Source organism: Eulemur rufifrons, chromosome 17 (genome assembly GCF_041146395.1).
Source record: "Eulemur rufifrons isolate Redbay chromosome 17, OSU_ERuf_1, whole genome shotgun sequence".
In the NCBI taxonomy this organism is placed as follows: Eukaryota; Metazoa; Chordata; class Mammalia; order Primates; family Lemuridae; genus Eulemur; species Eulemur rufifrons.
Window position 1 is genome coordinate 27414686 of NC_090999.1, and position 16150 is coordinate 27430835.

At 40.9% G+C, this 16150-nt stretch overlaps 1 protein-coding gene across 1 annotated transcript; it reads left to right on the plus strand.

The window, feature by feature from the left end:
* The first annotated feature begins 334 nt into the window (after nt 1-334).
* Nucleotides 335-13689, plus strand: PTGER4 (prostaglandin E receptor 4). Its single transcript, XM_069492418.1, has 3 exons — nt 335-891; nt 1341-2256; nt 11753-13689. Exons 2-3 carry the CDS (start codon nt 1384-1386, stop codon nt 12350-12352), a joined length of 1473 nt encoding a protein of 490 aa, XP_069348519.1. The 5' UTR covers nt 335-891; nt 1341-1383; the 3' UTR covers nt 12353-13689.
* The last annotated feature ends 2461 nt before the right edge of the window (nt 13690-16150 follow it).

Sequence of the window (16150 nt, forward strand, 5' to 3'; positions counted from 1 at the left end):
GGCCCGCGGGCAGGAGGTGCGGGAAACAGCTCACGCAGGTTGGCAGGCAGTGAGGGAAAAAAGTCGCTCGTTTCAGTGTTGGCCCCACTGGAGCGGCTAACATGGTGCCCAGGAAAGCACCCAGGGTCTCCGCTAGCGGCTCTTCCCCCGCACCTCGGAGGGCGGGAAAGCCAGGGGAGCCGCCCCCCGCAGCGCGAGTCCCACCCCCACGGCGGTTCTTGGGCGCGGAGGGAGGACACGCTCCGCCCCCCCCCAGCCCGGCCAATGGGCGTCCGGGCCGCGAGCTGACGACTCCGCCTCCTCCAGGGAAACTTGACGGAGGAGAAAAGTTTGTACAGAGGGTGGAAGGGCGGGAGGGAAGCTCGAAACCCGGCAGCCGGAGAAGAAGATGAACAACCTCAAGTCAAAACCCCAGGCCGAGTGGACCCCGAATCGCCCCCAGGGCGCCAGGAGCGGCCTCCGCGGCAGCCACCAACTCCGATAGCCGCCTGCGCTGCCCGCGGCTGGGGAGCAGGGCGGCGCGAGTCGGGGACCCAGGATTCGTACCACCTGCGCGCGCGGCCGCACACCTGGACGCTGTCCTCCCGCGGACGAGACTTGCGGGCTCGTTAAAGCTGGGACTCGCCTTTGAAGGAAGGAAAGAAAATCAAACAAGGAAATCTAAGACCGGTCTTCACGGACCGATCCCGCAGCCTCTCTTTTCCAAGATTTTGAAAGCTGGCCACTCGGACCTCAGCTCTGAAAGATTGGCATTCTCTGAGACCTGACTCGGAGAAGCCGCAAGTTTCAGACTGAGCGGAACAAGGGCGAAGGCAAGTTAGTGGCGGGTCCAGGACATCTGGGGCCTGACCCTGGGGGCTCACGGAGCTGCCACCGCTGTGGCCGCTACAGGTAAGATGGGGTTGGGGTCATCCCGTGGAGAGCGCGGAGGTCGGGCGCTCCTCTAGAGGAGCCAAGGAAGGGAGAGTGCACTTTCCAAATTGTCTTCCATAACTTGTTTTCAGTGAGAATTTTATTGACTCAGAATCTGTCGGGAATAACACTTTTGAGCTACTTCTCCCTTGAGATGGGTCTTGTTCATCTTGGCAGTGGAGTGAGTTGAGTGGGGCGGGGTAGGGAACGGCAGTATCAGCTTTTAAATATTAATGTCCGCAGAGTGGTGCTGCTGGCAAGACGTGTCAGGAACCTAGAAATTGCAGTAGCTGGGGCTACGGTCCAGAAAGTAGAGTCAAGTTGCTCCCCTTGTCTCATCAGCATATCGTTTCTTGGGTGTGGGACTAACACCTCTCAAGTGGTAATTTCCGCTCACGGCGCCTTTTTCTCTCTTCTGCCACCCCCAGACCCAGCCTCCGACACCAAGGCTGCGCACCGCCTGCCACTATCATGTCCACTCCCGAGGTCAATGCGTCCGCCTCCTTAATCCCCAACCGGCTGAACAGCCCAGTGACCATCCCGGCAGTGATGTTCATCTTCGGGGTGGTGGGCAACCTGGTGGCCATCGTGGTACTGTGCAAGTCGCGCAAGGAGCAGAAGGAGACAACCTTCTACACACTGGTATGCGGGCTGGCTGTCACCGACCTGTTGGGCACGTTGCTGGTGAGCCCGGTGACCATCGCTACGTACATGAAGGGCCAGTGGCCCGGGGGCCAGGCGCTGTGCGAGTACAGCACCTTCATCCTGCTCTTCTTCGGCCTGTCCGGCCTCAGCATCATCTGTGCGATGAGTATCGAGCGCTACCTGGCCATCAACCACGCCTACTTCTACAGCCACTACGTGGACAAGCGGTTGGCCGGCCTCACGCTCTTTGCGGTCTATGCGTCCAATGTGCTCTTCTGTGCGCTGCCTAACATGGGCCTCGGTAGCTCCCGGCTGCAGTACCCGGACACCTGGTGCTTCATCGACTGGACCACCAACGTGACGGCGCATGCCGCCTTCTCCTACATGTATGCAGGCTTCAGCTCCTTCCTCATTCTCGCCACCGTGCTCTGCAACGTGCTCGTGTGCGGCGCGCTGCTCCGCATGCACCGACAGTTCATGCGCCGCACCTCGCTGGGCACCGAGCAGCACCACTCGGCCGCCGCCGCGGTGGCCTCGGTCGCCTGCCGGGGCAACCCCGCCGCCTCCCCTGTCCTGCCGCGCCTCAGCGACTTTCGCCGCCGCAGGAGCTTCCGCCGCATAGCGGGCGCCGAGATCCAGATGGTCATCTTACTCATCGCCACTTCCCTGGTGGTGCTCATCTGCTCCATCCCGCTCGTGGTGAGTGACCCGGGCTGGGGCCCCAGTCGGCGCTTCTCCCGCATCCACCTTTCCCCCTCGACCTCCCGCTTCCCGCTTTCCCTCTGATTCTTTGGCAGTGAATGTGTGTTCTCCAGGTCGGGGCTGGGATTCCCACACGTGGCTTCTCAGAGCAGACCCGACCCTAACGAGATTTAGCAGGTGCTTTCCCCCGTTTCCCCAAGTTTCTTTCCCCGAAAGCCTGGCTTCCTTTCTCTCGCGGGACAGCCCTTACCTCTTGCTGCCTGACACTGGCCTTGAGCCTTCCAGGAACACCCCGCCCCTCTCTCTGTTAGATGTGGAGGGAACCCGCAGTAGGGTGACTTAGCCCCGTCCTCCATACTGTGAACTGTGAACTGCAGAGCCTGAAACGTCGGGGATGGTGATCTTTGTGTTGTAAACCATTCTTTAGGGGAGTGGGAGTTTTGGTGTTTTGATTTATGCAGGGTTTTGCCCCCCCCCTCCCCCGCATAGATTACGTAGAATTTTAGAACTAGAAGAAATATCAGGTGCTTTTTAATCTAGTCTAACTCCTTCACTACACGGAGGGAGTGAATGGCTTGCTTAAAATAATCCAGCAGAAACGACTCTGTCAGGCTAGGTTTCCTGCTCTTTACCACTGCGTGCCCTGGGAGAACGTCTTAATGCACGCGACTTACAATTCCTGCACAGGGCATGGGCCAGACTCAGGTTCCTTCATTCTGTCTAGAGGCCAGAAAAGCAAGATTTTTGGGGTGTGGTGGGGGGGGGGGGTGGCTAATTATGGACTGATGTACATGGGATATTGAATTTGAATTCTCAGCAACCATAAGAGGTACAGTGCCATGATAGAGAAACCGAAGTTTAGAGATAGTTGTCTGGTTAATGTCCGGCCAAAACCCTACAGCTTGTGATGGACCTTTGGCCATCTGACACCAAACCTTACTCATAAAACATTACATCATGTCTTCCTCCTAGAACGCTTTTATTCTGGCCTTTGTACAATGTGGGTTTGAGTTTTGGTACACTTCATTTTAAAGATAGCATCTTTAAAATTGCCTTTGGATTAACTTTTAAAATACTATTAACAGAAGGGCTCAAACTACCTAGTTCTCTATTTTGCCTGTGGTTAACATGGAATGTACCAGAAACAGATAGGCAAAAGAACATATACTTTATCTAGAGTTTCTCTTGAAAGCAACTAGTTCTGAAGTCTTTCATCTCTCAAAACACTGCTTTCCTGTAAATTCCAAACTACCAACTAGAAAAGAGATGACTCCTTTTTTGTATGCTTATTGGGAGCAAGAGAAAATAATATAATGGGCTACTATTCCTTCCTTTCCCTTATTAATACTGTCCAGGGATAGCTGATGCAAAAATATTATATCTCTGATAAAAGTGACTGTAAATGGAAGGAACTCGGTAGTGGCTGAGAGCCATCATACAGTAGCTTCTTGCCAATCTTTATAAACATAAGTAAATATAATTGGCTAGAACAACCTTTAAGCCATTCAGGACCCAATATAATTTACAGGGTTAAGTCACACTTGAGCCACATAAATATATTTTACTGTCTGTAATGGCAACTCGGAATAAAGTGAGATTTTGGAAGAAACAACGCTGCTTCTGCTGGGGCCCTAGTTCCCTGGTCTCTGCCTTATGTTCTACAGAACAGTAAATGACAAAGTGAATGGCTATTATTTACAGAACATCCACTTTAAGGAACAGAGGAATTAGAGCTAGAAGGCTAGCAACATGCATATTCTTTATAAACATGTTTTGGTTGGAGGTGAGATGTGAAGCTATGGATTCCTGCACTGCCGCAGATGAAGTGTTTTCCTCCAGCATCTAGACAGGGATACAAGGCTTAATTCATCTTGTGAGCTAAAGGGGTAGACCTGGCCCTAGGGTGCAGGGCCATTTATCACAAAGCCTTTGAAATTATTCAAGGACCCAGAGGCAAGGAATTATAGGAACAATATTTATGGTTTGCAAATTAACCACATTTTAACTAACAAGATATACTTTCCACTCTGTATAAAGTCAGTAATGTGTAGTAGATATTAAGTAATCTCAGCCTGAAAATTGGAAATAGCTCAGTTAAGCAGTAATCACATTAATCAAACACTTACATACCTTTGTGAGAAATAAGGAATCATACAGGTAGCAGTGGCTTCAGTTTTTAACCTTTAGTTCTGGCTATTGAAGTCTAATTTCAGAATCAGTTTAATTGTAAATTAGTGATAAGTAACTGGGTCATGATATTACCCACCGTCCCACAATTCAGCAATTACTGAAAGAATCAAAAGGGAAACTTACTCACAGTGTAGTCTTTCTTGGCTTACTTTTACCACTTTCTTTATTCATGTTTCTCATATTGATATTGTAATTTAAGATTAAAGCTTCTGAGCTCTCTGACATTTAAAGCAGTTGGGCCTATCTTCAGATCCAAAGAAACTAATGAAGCATCTAATTTTAACTTTATCAAATCAAGTTGGTTCGTAATCCCATTTGAGGAAAATCAAACCCTTGGAATCATTTAAAATGCTTTGGAAAGGCTCATAGAGCCAATATAGTTTGCTTGGAATTTCTGAAAGCTCGACACAATATATAAGGAAAACAAGCGGCCAGTGAAAAGCAGCCAAGTTTTTGTCTTTTGGACACCAGGGAAGAAAAAGCTATAGTGGCTCTTAGAGAGTGGTTGATACTGAGTTTGGTATAAAAGGTAAATTTTAACTTGTTATCCAAAATGTATATGTCTCAGAAATATACTAAGCTTGGAATAGAGATTGGACAAAGCTTGGGAAATTAGTTGTGTATAGGAGGAACTGTGCTTAACTTGCAAAATTTTTTGAAGTTGATCATAGTCAATGAACAGAGAAGGTTTGAGTACAATCTACAAGGAACATCACATGGCAAGATTTAGTGGGTAGGTGATTGTTTTCGTTTTGTCCATTCTTCTATTTATAACGAGTCTCAGATTTTTTTTAAACATAGGAGAAGCTGAAGAAATGAAAGAGTCTATATTTAAGATAAATAAAAGGCATTGCATTCTTTAGAAATATTCAAGCAAGACAGCCTCCTAAGGTCCTGGTGTTAAATGCTGCAGCTAGATCAATTTCTGGTGCCTAATTTTGCTGTTACTAATAGATGTTAAGATAATGATTACAAACAAATATTTTGTCTCAGGCCTAAATAATTACACTATAGGATTTAGAAAGGCATTTTCCCCCATGCATAGGCAAGCCGAGGCTGTATTTATGCTTGGTTTTTTTTTTTAATTTTCTTTCTTTCTTCTTACTCTGAAGTAAGTATTCATCTTTGTTAGGGGTAGAATGGCCAATTTGATTACTATTCTGCCTTGGTTGGGTAAAACTTAGGTCCTTAGGAAAATAGCTTCCTGTGAGTGTTTATTTGGTTGCTTACTATAAACTAGTTGTCTCTCTAAATCCTTCACCAGCATTTGATGAGCAGAAGTTTATAAGGACAGATGAAAACTGTATAAATGGATGTACTTTTGTTGATTGTGGGCAAACTGGAAGTGGAGTCATAAAACAACTGATGGGTTGTCGGATGAGTAAAAATCACATCTATAGGTACAAGAGTAATGCCATAAATTTGGGTATGATTACAGCACAATTTAAAGGATTTGACTATTTTTTTCAAATAAATTTGGCTAAGTTAGAAAAAGTGGCAATTCCTAGAAACAATTTTTTAGTCATAACATGAAATTGTAGACCCAGTAATAGTACCTTGAAGACTGTTGAGTAACACATAAAAGTAAGGTATTTCCACATCCGGCATCTTAATTGAATCTTGAAAAAACTCTAGGAAGACAGTAGGGCAGACCATTATTTTTGCCGTGTCTACATCTCGGTTTCTCCAGCTGCAGATAAAGAATAGAGATCATTCTGCAACTTCTTGGGCAGCTATAGGTGAGTCCTAGCCTAATGCTCCTTTCTCCATGCTTTGTTGACCTGTCAAGCTTTGATTTTATTGAATATCTATGAACAAGATTTTTTTCCTCAGAGCTAAAGTGATTCTTTAGTCTCCTATTAGAATATTCAAAATGAGGGTTTAAAAAAAAAAAAAACCCAAAACTTCAGAAATAAATTTTCACTGTAGAGATTGGCCTATAGAGATTAAGTAACTTGCCTACAGTAAACAGTTAGTGACCCAGAAGGAATGAGAAGCAAACTCTCTTACACCACCACACAATCAAGAACTCTTTCCACTTTCCTTTACTTAAAAAAACAACAACAAAAAAAAAACAGTGTTAAGAACTTCTAGTAACAGCTGTGTCAATTTTGGACTCTTCACAAGGCAATGAGATAACCAAGCACACACAGATAATTCCTTTTATGTGCTTGGAACAGAACAAGTAGCACGCACACACTAATCCAATTACAGATTGTGGCATTTATTGGAAAGCATCACTATTTTTACAGTCGTGGCTAAACTTATCTAATCAACATTTCAACATTCTTTCTTCAATTCAACATTCCCTGCAAACAGGTTATTCTTAAGTGAGAAGTACATGTTTTTGATACCATATCATTAACCATATCCCAAAGCTACCTTTAAGCTAAAGTTTTCAAATTATTGATATATTCTACAGTGGCCAAGTTTCCACATATGGGTTACAAAAAGTAATGAGAACCAACATTTATATGTTATATACTAGACACTGTACTAAGCACTTTAATAATTTGTACATAAATTATAAGGAGCAGAGCAGGAATTTGAACAGAGGTTTGTTTGATTCCCAAGCTTGGGTATTTACCTCTACAACATATAGCCTCCTTATAGTTTTCTTGTCACCATACCTTTTTTTGAAGTTATTACATTCTCTCCAAGTTATGTTCCAGTGTTCCTGAACCCTAATCTCTAATCATCCTCAAAAAGTTTAGAATACTGTAACATATGCCAATATTAACAATAAGCCACTTGCACAAATCAGCAGCTACTAAGAGAAAGACTAACTTTTAAAATTGGAAGAAAGAAGATATATTGTTTATATTCAGTGACGTTCTGAAGATTTTTTTTCCTCCTGACTCAGAGGTTCTGTTTTTATCAGCAGTACACTCTTCCGACACTGAAAACTGCCTGAACTTGTTCATTTGTGTAACATATAGGGCCTGTTAGACAAGAATTCCAGAAAAGTGCTTTCACCTCCCAACAGGACTTTGAAGTACTGCTCTGGATATTCCACCTTAATTTGGGTTTTCCCCCTTTGGAGAGAGCAAATCAAGCAGCCTTTAAAGTGAAACAGACATTGCTATATGTCTTCAAACGTTACAAAATGAGAGTCTGGGCGTGGTGGCTCATGTCTATAATCCTACCACTTGGGGAGAATCGCTTGAGTCCCGGAGTTTGAGACCAGGCTGAGCAACATAGTAAGACCCCCATCTCTACAGAAAGTGGGAAAAAATTAGCTGGGCGTGGTGTTGCACACCTGTAGTCCCAGCTACCCAGGAGGCTGAGGCAGGAGGATCACTTGAGCCCAGGAGTTTGAGGTTGAAGTAAGCTATGACAATGCCACTGCACTCTAGCCTGGGTGACAGAGTGAGGCCTTTCTCAAAAACAACAACAAGAACAAAAGTTATGAAGTGAATGTAGTTTTTGTTTTTTTGTTTTTCTTTCTCTACTTGAAGTAAATCTCCATTGGGAATATGATGCAAAGTAAAACTAGTACTGATTCTTTTCAAATAATTTGGCCAACTTTTAAGAATGTATTAGAATTTGGAATCTTGCTTTTTATAATTTTGCTAACCTGTGAACTCCCTTTTATTGAAAAGACATTGAATGACCAGGTTCAGTAGCTTATAGTAATTGTAAGCTTTTCCTAGGTGGGATTCTAAAATAGAGCGTACTTGTAATACAGCTTCCTTTCATTCCTTTCTGTAGTAGTCAAAATTAATTGCTGCTGTGGATGAAGTGAGGTACAGAGACGATTCTTTCCCTGCTTCTCATCACCTTTGGTTATGAAACCCCATTATTATTTTTTTTACAACACTCTGACTTTTCAAAAAGGCTACAGAAATTTCAAAATAAAATGCTAACCCCCAATATGTTCCTTTAAATAGCTACAAATTTTATTCCATTTTAACTGTTCAAAAATTTTCTTCCTTTCAATAGTAACCATGTTTCTTTTGAGGTAGTGGTGTGAGAAGCAACCAGTAACAAAATATTTCCATGTTAAAAATCTCAGAAATCCAAAGTTAAGACTTAACCAAGATTCTGTTCTGAGAATCTTGGAAGATGGCTGTTCAAAATGCTTCTTAAGTCCCACATGTGAGTGAGAACCTGCGAGATTTGTGGGAGCCAAATATTAAAAACAATTGAAACAATTGATCTCACAGAGACAGAGAGTAGAATGATGGTTACCAGAGTCTGGGTAGGGCCGCAGGGAGGGGGGCAATAAAGTGGAGATGGTTAATGGATGCAAAACTATAGATAGTTAGAGAGAATGAATGATATTTGATAGCACATCAAAGTGACTATAATCAACAATAAATTAGGGTATACTTTAAAATAACTGAAAGAGTGGAATTGGAATATTCTTAACACAAATGTTAAATGCCTGAGGTGATGGATAGATGCCCCAATCACCCTGATTTGATTAATTTACATTGCATGCCTATATCAAAATATCACATGTAACCTCTAAAGATATACAACTCTTATGTACACATAAAAATTTTTAAAATAAAAAAAATAAAAAAATAGGTTAGGCCAAAAAAAAATGCTGCTTAGGGAGATAATTTAGTATGAAAACTCCCAAGTGGAGCAACACTGCCACCTAGAGGCTTGAAGTCTCAAGTTCACACTGCCATAGGTCATTTCCACAGAGGACACATAGGACTTGATACTAACAGATTTAAATCCATCCTTTCTTCTACCCTTAGAAACGTAGTTTGTGATGTGAGTAAAATATAGGCCTCATGATTTTTACCAATAATTCACTTGTCAGGAAATAATTCTTAAACATAAATCCAGCCTAGTAAAACAGAAAAAGCAACGTGGAGGTAACTTGGAACCTGGGCCCAGATCAGACTTGGCCACCAACAGAGACCTTGATAAGTTCCACAAAACGTTTGGGTTTCAGTAACAAACACTTCATCTGAGAAAAGGACCACAGATTCGAAGGAATTGCCCAGTTCCAGGCATAGCTGAGGACAATAAAGCTGATGAAAGAAGAAACTATTTAATAAGATGCTTTGTTTTACTAGTTTTTGTAAAGATTTTTTTTAAATCATGCTTTGTCTTGAAGTTATCATTTATCCCAGCATAGTTCTAAAAGTATTTTAAGACATCATATGTTGCTGTTCATTCTAGTTCATTATTTAGCTTTCTCCCAGAGATCAAGATATTCATTTCATCTGAATTAGAGCCATTTGCCCATTTTATCCTATGAGATTTACAGGTCCATTATCCCTATTCAAAACATTTAGGAGCAGATGTGTTTCAGAATTCAGCATGTCTTGGCTGTTAGAAAAATAATCATTAATACACTGTAAAATATGTAATATCCCCATCAGAACTGGGACAGTACTCCTGGAGCAAAACACAGGATTATTCACTCTAAGTGGAATAAACAAAACTATAAATAGCATCATAGTAGTTCAGGTTTAGCTGCCTAAAATAAGTTTAGTTCAGGCTTAGCAACCAAATAAGTTCCAAAATTATTGAATAACAACAAAACAATAACAAATGAAAACAATGAAACTCTTTTGATAGAGGATCATGAACCTACAGCTAATTGGGATCTAAATTAAAGAAGAAACAGAAAAACAGTTATATATCTCATTGATCCAGCATCATCTGGGAATAAGTTTCATATAAGTTGAATTTTGCAGATTAATGAAACTTAATTCTTTAAACATTTTAAACTTTCTTCTTTTATCCCAATTATTGTAAATCTTTCTAAAATATCCCTTCCTAAATATGGCCACATCTGATGAGTGCCAAAAGAATGCATATAATTGGTCAACAAATCACCCTTTCCATTGTGAATTGCCACTTACCATCCTCAACTATCCCTACCCTTTCTTAGTGATTCATACACCACAAATCATTCATTGTTAACTGCCTGGTAACACTGTATGGTAATGATGTCCTCAAATCTTTTTAGAGATGTTTGCCCCCAGTTAAATGGCTCCAGCTATGCTTTTCTGAGTTCTTGCTTGCTCCTTTTTGTGGTTTTTGTGCATTGTCCTTGCCTGTGAGACTCAACCTCTTACTTCTCCCTAACCTAAAATAATTACTAAATAATTGCTAAAGAAAGATGGAAATTATCTTAAAACCTCTATTTCTATATGAATTACAGATGAGTATGCATTTAACAAGCGTATTTTCCTTTACCATATAAAATAATAGTCTTCCTTTAGTTTATACAAATTCATGCTGTCATTGCTGAATCATTTGAAGTTCCTGGATATTGACATATCATTCCATTCTTCCATGACTTTGCACATGGAGCTACCTCTGTTTGAAATGTTATGCCCTTCCTTCTAAATTTAGCAAACTCTCACTCATCCATCAAACTCCCACTCATCTACTATGATTATTACAACTGGGGAACAGAGTCATAGAGAAAATAAAAACTATTCTCTGGGTATGCTGTATGATAGGAAATCCTGATATTGGTTTTAAAGTTTCTAGCATTATTTTTTCTAGACTCTAAAATAAAGGAATCTTGGCTTTTCTGTGATTATTTGATGGTTAGTTGACTTAGAAAGTGAGTTTCATTTAAATTATATAAAATGGTGGCTTGAATAAAAGTAATCAGTGGCTTTACAAAAAGAAAGATAGGTCATTCAAATTGCAAAAACTGCTGGGCATGGTGGCTCACGCCTGTAATCCTAGCACTCTGGGAGGCCGAGGCAGGAGGATTGCTTGAGCTCAGGAGTTTGAGACCAGCCTGAGCAAGAGCGAGACCCTGTCTCTACTAAAAATAGAAAAATTAGCCGGAGTGGTGATGTGCATCTGTAGTCCCAGCTACTCGGGAGGCTGAGGCAGGAGGATCGCTTGAGCCCAGGAGTTTGAGGTTGCAGTTAGCTATGATGAGGCCACTGCACTTTACCCAGATAGAAAACGAGATTCTGTCTCAAAGAAAAGAAAACAAAGACAGAAAAAAAAGAAAAATAATTGTAAAAACTTCAAAGCACTTGCAGAAATGAAGTTAATAAACTGCTTCTCAAGGAGACCTTATGCACGTCACCTCTACTCACATTGCATTTTTGTACACCATCTTTGATCTAGGGAAGATATTCATAAGATAGTTCCAAAAATATTTAAAGTTATACAAACTCAAAACATGTAATTATATTTTTGCAATTCTCATTTTTCTGAGGCTTACTATGTAGGCTGCTCTTTTCTTGAAACTTATTTACCAAAAGAGAGGGCAGCTACCTAATGGTGCTAAGGTAGACATAGCATTTATGTTTTCCCAGTCAATTAGTGATAAAATCTAAATTTGGGGATCTCATTTATACAGGTGCGAGTGTTCATCAACCAGTTATATCAGCCAAGTTTGGAGCGCGAAATCAGTAAAAATCCAGATTTGCAGGCCATCCGAATTGCTTCTGTGAACCCCATCCTGGACCCCTGGATATACATCCTCCTGCGGAAGACAGTGCTCAGTAAAGCAATAGAGAAGATCAAATGCCTCTTCTGCCGCATTGGCGGGTCCCGCAGAGACCGTTCAGGACAACCCTGCTCAGACAGTCGAAGGACATCTTCTGCCATGTCTGGCCACTCTCGCTCCTTCCTCTCCCGGGAGCTGAGGGAGATCAGCAGCACATCTCAGACCCTCCTGCCAGACCTGTCACTGCCAGACCTCAGTGAAAGTGGCCTTGGAGGCAGGAATTTGCTTCCAGGTGTGCCTGGCACGGGCCTGGCCGAAACAGACACCACCTCACTGAGGACTTTGCGAATATCAGAGACCTCAGACTCCTCACAGGGTCGGGACTCGGAGAGTGTCTTACTAGTGGATGAAGTTAATGGGAGTAGCCAGGCTGGGCCTGCCCCGAAAGGGAGCTCCCTGCAAGTCACATTTCCCAGTGAAACACTGAACTTATCAGAAAAATGTATATAGTAGCTAAGGAAAGAAATACAGCACTGTTTCTGGAACCTTATAAAATCCTGTGCAATAGACACATAAGTGATGCATGTAGCTGTGCTCAGAAGGGCTATCTCCATTCCACAACTCACATTAGAAAACATCCTGGCTTTTGAGCACTTTTCAAACAATCAAGTTGATTCACATGGGTCCTGAGGATTGAAGCACATTGGTTGCTACCCTGCTATGACACAGGATTGTGGTCACAGCTTGATGGCTGGGAAGGTCTACTCTCAGTTTTGCTACTGGATGGGAGGATGGCAGAAGTTTGGCTGTTGTCATAACATCAAGAGGTTTATATCTGGCACACAGCAAAGGCCCAGATACTGGAAGGGCTCTAATTCCAATAAACTATGAGGACTACCTTATGGGTGATTTAAGTGTCTCACTAAAGCATGAAATGTGAATTTTTATTGTTGTAAATATGATTTAAGGTATTTAAAGTATTTTCTTCTCTATGAGAAGGTTTATTGTTAATACAAGGTATAATAAAATTATGGTAATCCCTCTCCTCCCAGTATAACCAGCTGAAGTTGCAGATGTTAGATATTTTTCATAAACAAGTTCAGGCCAAGGTGTTGAAAATTCACAATAAGATTAGTATCTATAAAATAGATATAAATTTTTTAAAGAGTTTAGTATTATCAAAGGAATAAAGAAAAAACTATTTAAGATGTGAAAATTATAGTCCAAAATATTAAAGTTCTTTCCAAGCTATGTATAAAATACATAGTGAAAATTTTTTAGTGATCGTACATTTATTTATCCAGAAAACTGTGATTTCAGGAGAACTTAGCATGCTGGTAAATATTTTCAACTTTTTTCCCCACTAATTGGTACTTTTTAAAACATAAAATTTTAAAAAGTCTTTCATAAACAACCCTTAATTGGAGTGTATAGTATAAAAAGTCTAAGCAGCTTGTTTTCCCTCCAAAAGTGTTCAATGTTTTACTTAATGAATGACCTAGAATATCCTTTAAAATTTAACAGTAAGGCAAGTTGCACAATAGAGACCTTTATTTTGAAATGTGGAAGGATCTCAAATGGTGGTTAAATTAGCCTTTCATGTATGTCAAGGGTACAGAATTTGGGCACTTAAGGGTCACCTCCTAACAGTTTTGTGTAACACCCAGTGATACTGTACACATATTTGAAGGAACTTTCTCAAAGAAATATTAAGCATGTTTTGTTGCTCAAAGTGTTTGTGTGAATTGCTTGGTTGTAATTAAATTCTGAGCCTGATATTGATATGGTTTTAAGCAGTTGTACCAACTGAAATTATTTTGGAGATTATAATAAATAAATACATTGAATCTGAGTTCCATATCCTCAGTTTAAGAAAACTTGTGTGGTTATTGTTTGTTTCAAGTAATCATCTCTGTCCTTTTAAATTGAGATTTTTAAAAATTTATTTTGAAATAATTTTAAATTTAAAGAAAAGTTGCAAAAATATCACAAAGTCTTGGATCCACTTAGTGGGGAATGGTATTTACTCAAAGTATCCAGTTTGTATGAGTGGTGCAAGACGCTATTATGCTTAGCTTGCTACATATAAAGGACCCAAATAATTATCAAAAATTAACATAAATGCTAATGTATTTATGCTAATTTTAAAATTTGCTATTTTTAAATCCTATTTTTTGTTCATATTTAATTGGGTTATATGCTTGCATTAGTTGGCTAAGGCTGCTATAACAAAATACCACAGCAGCTGGGTGGCTTAAACAACAGAAATTTATTTTCTCATAGTTGTGGAGGCTGGAGGCCCAAGACCAAGGTAACATCAGGGTTGGTTTCTTTTGAGACATTTCTCCTTGCCTTGCAGGTGGTGTCCTGACATGGTCTTTTCTCTAGATGTGCACATCCCTGGTATTTCTCTCTCCTTATTAGGACACCAGTCATATTGGAGGTTGGGGCTTCGACAAATGAGTTTGGGGGGCACATGTCTGATTGTTGAGTCTGGCTTATCTTAAAATAGCAGCCAAGGAAAAAAGAATCTCAGCATAGTTCCAGTCATCTATTCCATATTTATTTGTAAGACTTAATAGCTACACAATGCAAAGATTTTTTGTTTCTTCTTGTGAGACACTTGTTCCAGACCACTTAGAGAGTTCCAAATTTTCTACACAGGAAAGTTTTGATTGTCTACTTGGCCAGTATTAAACTCTACCTGTTTTAACACCATCTTATAATCATTGAGACAATCTAATCAACTAGGCCAAGTGTGTTAGAAAAGATAGTGAGATCAGCAGTGTTATTAAAATGGTACCTTGACCAGGAGACCATGGAATGCAAGAGTACTTTCCCAAATCACAGCCAGCCCTCTCTACAAGCTTTCTAGGGCCACAAATACAAAGGGCCAAGGAAAAATTCCAGCACAGTAATAATTACTGTTAGCTATACCTTCTGGCCTCAAATGTTAATGCAGAAAAATATACATTGTATAAAACATTCATTTTTCCTAAACTACTTGTACTAGTCTCAGAACAAAGCCATGCTGTTTGCTTTCTTTCACCACTCCCCACACCTCATGTCCTCCTCCCATCACATCCAAGCTGAGTTTAACATGATTGTCCTCCAGAGAAATAGAACCAGAGAAAAAACGGACTTAGAACAAAAGAGAACATTTGACCCTATTGCTTCACGTGGAGCTTCCCTGGGCCACAGCTGGTTCCTTAGCCCCAGACTGGAAGCACCTTGGGAGAAAGAAAGAGAGAAAGATAGCTGGGCCTCTGGTCCTTAGTATTAACATCTCTACTGTTCATGCATTCATTACCATCCCAGGCCATCCACTCCATTTCCCACCATAGAAGGAGAGAGAAAACACCAAACATACCTATATCCTAAGAACGTTTAACTACAGCAGCTCCACACACTAAAACCTGAACACCTAGGTATTTCTCCTTCTTGAGAAAAGGTGAAACAGGATTCAATACAAAGAAGAAGCAAAGAGAATTCCAAGACCAACTAGGAAAGAGAGCTCAAGACAACAGCTCTGCAGAAAATTTCACAAGAAGGCAGGAGAGGAGGCTCTAGAATGTCTCTGAGACGAAAGAAAGAAAGAAGAGAAGAGAAAGAGAGAGGAGAGGGAGAGGGAGAGGGAGAGGGAGAAGGAGAGGGAAAGGAAGGAATAGGATATATACACCATCAATAAGAATAAGAGCAGGGATTAAAACAAATATGCCTCAGTGCATGACTTTATTATAAAGACACAACAAAACACCTCATTGGTCATGTTTGGAGGACACTAGGGAAAATAACACATTGTTTTGAAAAGTGATAAACAAAGAGAAAGAACCAAGCCTTTACCATGTAAACTGCCTTTAGTATATAAATTGTTTTTCAGCATAAGAAAATATTAATAGTTGATGAGAGAAAGTTTCTCTTTAAAGTTTTCTTGTACCACAAGGCTAACAGAATGACCACCATTTTGCAGCCTCTAATGAAATACTGGATCTAGGCAATGGTAGTCAATAGCTGCTAACATTACAAAGAGATAGCCAGAAATATTTAACTCATAGTGGAAATACCCAAGGCCACCCATGCTGTATTCTTGTCAAAAAAAATGAATGAATTGATCAAGCCTCTAGATCTAAGTACCAATTTATAGAAAACATGGTACAGAGAAAAATTAATTACATCAGAGGTGATGCAATAAGCAAGATGTAAAATGTGAAAAATTCTAAAGGACAAATGATCTGGTTCCTTTAAAAATAAATTGACCAAAAAAAGAGGAAAGGGAACCCACAGATTATAAAGGATGAAGAAACATAT

Excerpts from the sequence above, each read along its gene's own strand:
- PTGER4 (XM_069492418.1), top strand. The coding sequence starts at position 1,384 with ATGTCCACTCCCGAGGTCAATGCGTCCGCCTCCTTAATCCCCAACCGG. Across the intron at positions 2,257-11,752 it reads TCTGCTCCATCCCGCTCGTG|GTGCGAGTGTTCATCAACCA; the intron begins GTGAGTGACCCG and ends TCATTTATACAG.